Source organism: Trachurus japonicus, chromosome 13 (genome assembly GCF_045865225.1).
Source record: "Trachurus japonicus isolate A0001 chromosome 13, Traja_1.0".
In the NCBI taxonomy this organism is placed as follows: domain Eukaryota; kingdom Metazoa; phylum Chordata; class Actinopteri; order Carangiformes; family Carangidae; genus Trachurus; species Trachurus japonicus.
The window spans coordinates 36205060-36209755 of record NC_140919.1 but is presented as its reverse complement, the minus strand read 5'-3'; the positions used below and the strand labels follow the sequence as shown (position 1 = coordinate 36209755).

Genomic DNA, 4696 nt, shown 5'->3' with positions numbered 1-4696 from the left:
ATATATTCTAGGATAACAAGCGTGCATCTGTAATTAACATACTATGGGAAATTAGGGGTTTTCAACAGTATTGTCCATATTACAAGCACTTCAGTCAAAAAGTGACTGTAGGAGAAGATCAATATGAAGTAGGAATTGAGTTTACCTGTGGAAGTATGAGGAAGTTTGCATGAAAAAGTTGCTTAGATTACCTCAGTCTTACATAACTGACCCACTTGCTTGTCATATTTGCATAAGACTAACTTAAATTCATAAACAAAATAATATTTCCCCATATTTACTCTGTTTTTAATGTAACTCTGTTGACAGTCAGTGGTGGAGGGAGTACTAAAAACAGAAATACGTAATGTAAATCCATCTCTTACTTATCTCTGATTGGTTGGTAAAAGTCCAGTGAGCCCCCCCCCCCATCCGTGACATTTAGAAAACGTCACATTTAAATCTGCATTGACCCAGACCTAGGTGGTTCTGCCCCATCAGGATTTAGGAGTAGAGAATGTCACCAGTGATAACAGAGCTGGTTTTGGTGGGACTCCTTGTGGCATTTGGAGCAGCAGAGGAAGCTCCTTTCTGTCAGATACTAGGGAGTCCAGAGTTTCCTCTGCTGTCTAGAAAAGGACATGTCATGATTGGGGGTGCCTTTTCTATCCACAGCAAAATCACTCAACCCTCACTTTCCTTTACAGAGAAACCAACACCCTTAAAATGTTCCAGGTAATTATATGTACTTTATAGCAATGCTTTCACATGAGTTTTGTCACTGTGAACACATGTCTCTGTTTTCTATTTGTTTTGTTCTTTCATCTCAGAGTCAACCTCAGGGAGCTTAGATTTGCCCAAACTATGATCTTTGCAATAGATGAAATTAACAAAAGTGAAGTTCTTCTTCCCGATGTCTCTATTGGATACCGTATTTATGACAATTGTGGCTCAACATTATCCTCAATGCGTGCAGTGATGGCCCTGATGAACAGTGATGAGTGGTCTGTGGGAAAGAGCTGCACCGGTCAATCAGCTGTTCATGCTATTATCGGGGAATCTGAATCCTCTTCAACCATTGTGTTGTCACGCACTACAGGACCATTCCAAATCCCAGTGGTAAGAGGGGTGTCTGTGTAATCAATGTGTATATTGCATGCAGCTATCCTTAATCTGCCCCTCTCTTTATCTCAGATAAGTCATTCAGCTACTTGTGAGTGTTTGAGCAGCAGGAAGGAGTATCCCTCATTTTTTCGAACCATTGCCAGTGACCTCTACCAAAGTCGAGCACTCGCACAGCTGGTCAAGCACTTTGGTTGGACCTGGGTTGGGGCAGTCAACAGCGACAGTGACTATGGTAACAATGGCATGGCAATATTCCTTGCTGCAGCCCAAGAGGAAGGCGTATGTGTGGAGTATACAGAGAAATTTCACAGGGCTGAACCACAAAAACTCATGAAGGTGGTGGAAGTGATCCGCAAGAGCACTGCCCGGGTGATCGTGGGTTTCCTGGCCCATGTGGAGATGAACCACCTCTTAGAGCAGTTGAGTCTGCACAACATAACTGGCCGACAGTTCATTGGTGTGGAGGCCTGGATCACTGCTGACAGCCTTGTGACTCCTACCAGCTTTAGAGTGCTGGGAGGTTCACTGGGCTTTGCTGTGCAAAAGGCCAACATCAGTGGCCTGAATGATTTCTTAATCAAAGATTTCTGGGAGAGAAATTTCAAGTGCAAAGAGGAAAGCAGTGACAGCATGACTGAAACAGCACCCTGCAAAGAAAATCATGATATAATTGAGCTAAAAGATTACAATGATGATGTGACAGAGTTGAGATACTCCAGTAACATCTACAAGGCCATCTATGCTGTGGCCTATTCTCTGCACAGCATACTTAAGTGCTCACAAAGTCAGGGATGTGACAAGACAGTGAAGGTTACACCCCAGCAGGTAAAATTACGATGACTTAACTGTTTATTTATTAAGTCTTATAAATCAATACACTGACAGACCGGTTTTTTTCACTGCTTTTATAGGTGGTGGAGTCTCTAAAAGGAGTGAACTTCACAGTTAAAAACGGGGACCAGGTGTGGTTTGACAGCACCGGAGCTGCTGTGGCCCGTTATGAAGTAGTGAACTGGCAGCGTGGACTATCCGGGTCAGTCCACTTCAAACCGGTCGGATACTATGATGCCTCCCTGCCTCCGGGACAGAAGTTTGTCCTCAAGACTGAAGCCATAATGTGGCCTGGAGGAAAGACAGAGGCAAATAACTGATCAACAGATGGTTATGACCATTGCCAATAAATGAATAAAATGAGTGTTTTAAAAAATAATTAACATATTTCTTTTTCTTTGATTCAAAGTTGCCTGTGTCAGTGTGCAGTGAGAGCTGTCGCCCAGGAACTCGTAAAGTCCTTCAAAAAGGAAGACCTGTCTGCTGCTACGACTGTATACCATGTGCAGAGGGAGAAATCAGCAACACCACAGGTGCCACAAGCCTGAAATATGGCAGTTTGGTTACACTGTTTACTTGCTCACTCTGCATCATGTTAAAAATTGCTATGGTACAGTCTCTTATTAATGTTTTTAAAATGTAATATATCAAGTAGCATTAATAGTAACATAATTTCTATTGCAGATTCTAATGGATGCAAAAAGTGTCCTGAAGAGTATTGGTCCAATCAAAACAGAGATGCATGTGTTCTGAAAAATGTTGAGTTCCTCTCCTTCACTGAGGTTATGGGTAAAATACTTGTTTTTTTCACTTTGTTTGGCTCACTCCTTACTATTATTGTGGCCACTCTATTCTTGATCAATAAGGACACTCCCTTGGTAAAGGCTAACAACTCTGAGCTGAGCTTCCTGCTGCTCTTCTCTTTGACCTTGTGTTTCCTGTGCTCGCTGACCTTCATCGGCCGGCCCTCTGAGTGGTCCTGCATGCTGCGACACACTGCATTCGGCATCACCTTTGTGCTCTGTATCTCCTGTATCCTAGGGAAAACTATAGTGGTGTTAATGGCCTTCAGGGCGACACTTCCAGGCAGTAATGTAATGAAGTGGTTTGGGCCTGCACAGCAGAGACTCAGTGTTCTGGCTTTCACTCTCATACAGGTTATAATTTGTATACTTTGGCTGACTATCAACCCTCCCTTTCCCTTCAAAAATATGAGCCACTATAAGGAGAAGATTATACTGGAGTGTTCCTTAGGATCAGCTGTAGGTTTCTGGGCTGTGTTAGGATACATAGGACTCTTAGCTGTATTGTGTTTTGTACTTGCTTTTTTAGCCAGAAAGCTGCCTGACAACTTCAATGAGGCTAAATTTATCACCTTCAGCATGTTGATCTTCTGTGCAGTCTGGATCACCTTTATCCCAGCTTATGTCAGCTCTCCTGGGAAGTTCACTGTGGCTGTGGAGATATTTGCCATTTTAGCCTCTAGTTATGGGATACTTTTCTGTATATTTGCACCAAAATGTTTCATCATTGTATTTAAACCTGAACTGAACACAAAGAAACACCTGTTGGGAAAAGCCTGATGAGCATGGATAACTAATGAATATATCCCTGAAAAAAAGGTATTATATCTTAGATTTCCTTGAACTTTGTTACGTTAATTAAAACATGATCCCCCTTTTCTTGACCTAAATGTATCCAAAATAAAAAAGTTTCATATTTCTGTCAATGAGTTGTTTATACCATAATTAATTAAACTGAGGATTCACTGTTTTCTGAGGCCCTCATCATGCAGACTGTTTGCATACTACAGTAACATCCCCACAGTTTACAAAAGCACATTCTGTAGCTCAAGTTGACACTATTTCTTGTCTCTACCCTCATACCACAGCTGAAAACATGATGATGATGATGATGATGAAATTCTTTATTCAGTCACATCACATAATGGCTACAAACATTATCAACACAAACATTATTGACAAAATAGTGACTGAAAGGGCACAGGCAGAAGCATAATGCTTACAGTATACTGTATTAATGCCTGTCGTGCATACCAAATTGAGCTACCCAGCATTCTTACAATATGAAAAACAAACAAGCAAGCAAACAAACAAACAAAACAAAACCAGAAAAAAACTGCAACCAATAAGGTTACCAGTATTTAAATATATAGTAGTAAATACATTTTTAAATAGCAGAGAAAAAAACAAACAAAACAAAACCAACAAACAAACAAAAAAGTTAAGCTACCCAACATTGTTACAATATGAAAAACAAACAAACAAGCAAGCAAGCAAACAAACAAGCAAACAAACAAACAAACATAAAAGCAAAACTAAACCAAAAAGGACCAGCACCAATAAGGTTAACAGTATTTAAATATATATAGTAGTAGTAAAGATTTTTTTTAAATATCAGAGAAAAAAATAAAATAAACATTAACATTTGTAGCCTTCAAATGTTGCCCTGCATACCTCTTTTTTGTAAACCAAAAATGAACTGCACATTCGTAAATCCAGGTTAACGTCATTCCATAGTTTAACTCCCACAACAGATATACATCTCCTTTTAGTCTCTTTTCTTGCTTTTTGTACAACACATTTACAAACATCACGCAAATTATATTTGGACTCATGTATTGAGAAAAACCTTTGTACACAGACAGGGAGTAACTTTAATTAAGCTTTATACATTATTTGCATCACTAATAAAGACCTTAATCTTACATCATTCACAGAAGCTTTAGCATTAGTATATA

The 4696-nt window shown here is 39.8% G+C and overlaps 1 protein-coding gene across 1 annotated transcript; it reads left to right on the top strand.

Moving 5' to 3' along the window:
• Positions 1–610: 610 nt before the first annotated feature.
• On the top strand, positions 611–3518 carry LOC146976483 (extracellular calcium-sensing receptor-like). Its single transcript, XM_085794522.1, has 6 exons — positions 611–714; positions 810–1098; positions 1174–1929; positions 2016–2243; positions 2345–2442; positions 2615–3518. The coding sequence occupies exons 1-6, from the start codon at positions 626–628 to the stop codon at positions 3516–3518; spliced, it is 2364 nt and encodes a 787-aa protein (XP_085650648.1). The 5' UTR covers positions 611–625.
• Positions 3519–4696: the final 1178 nt, after the last annotated feature.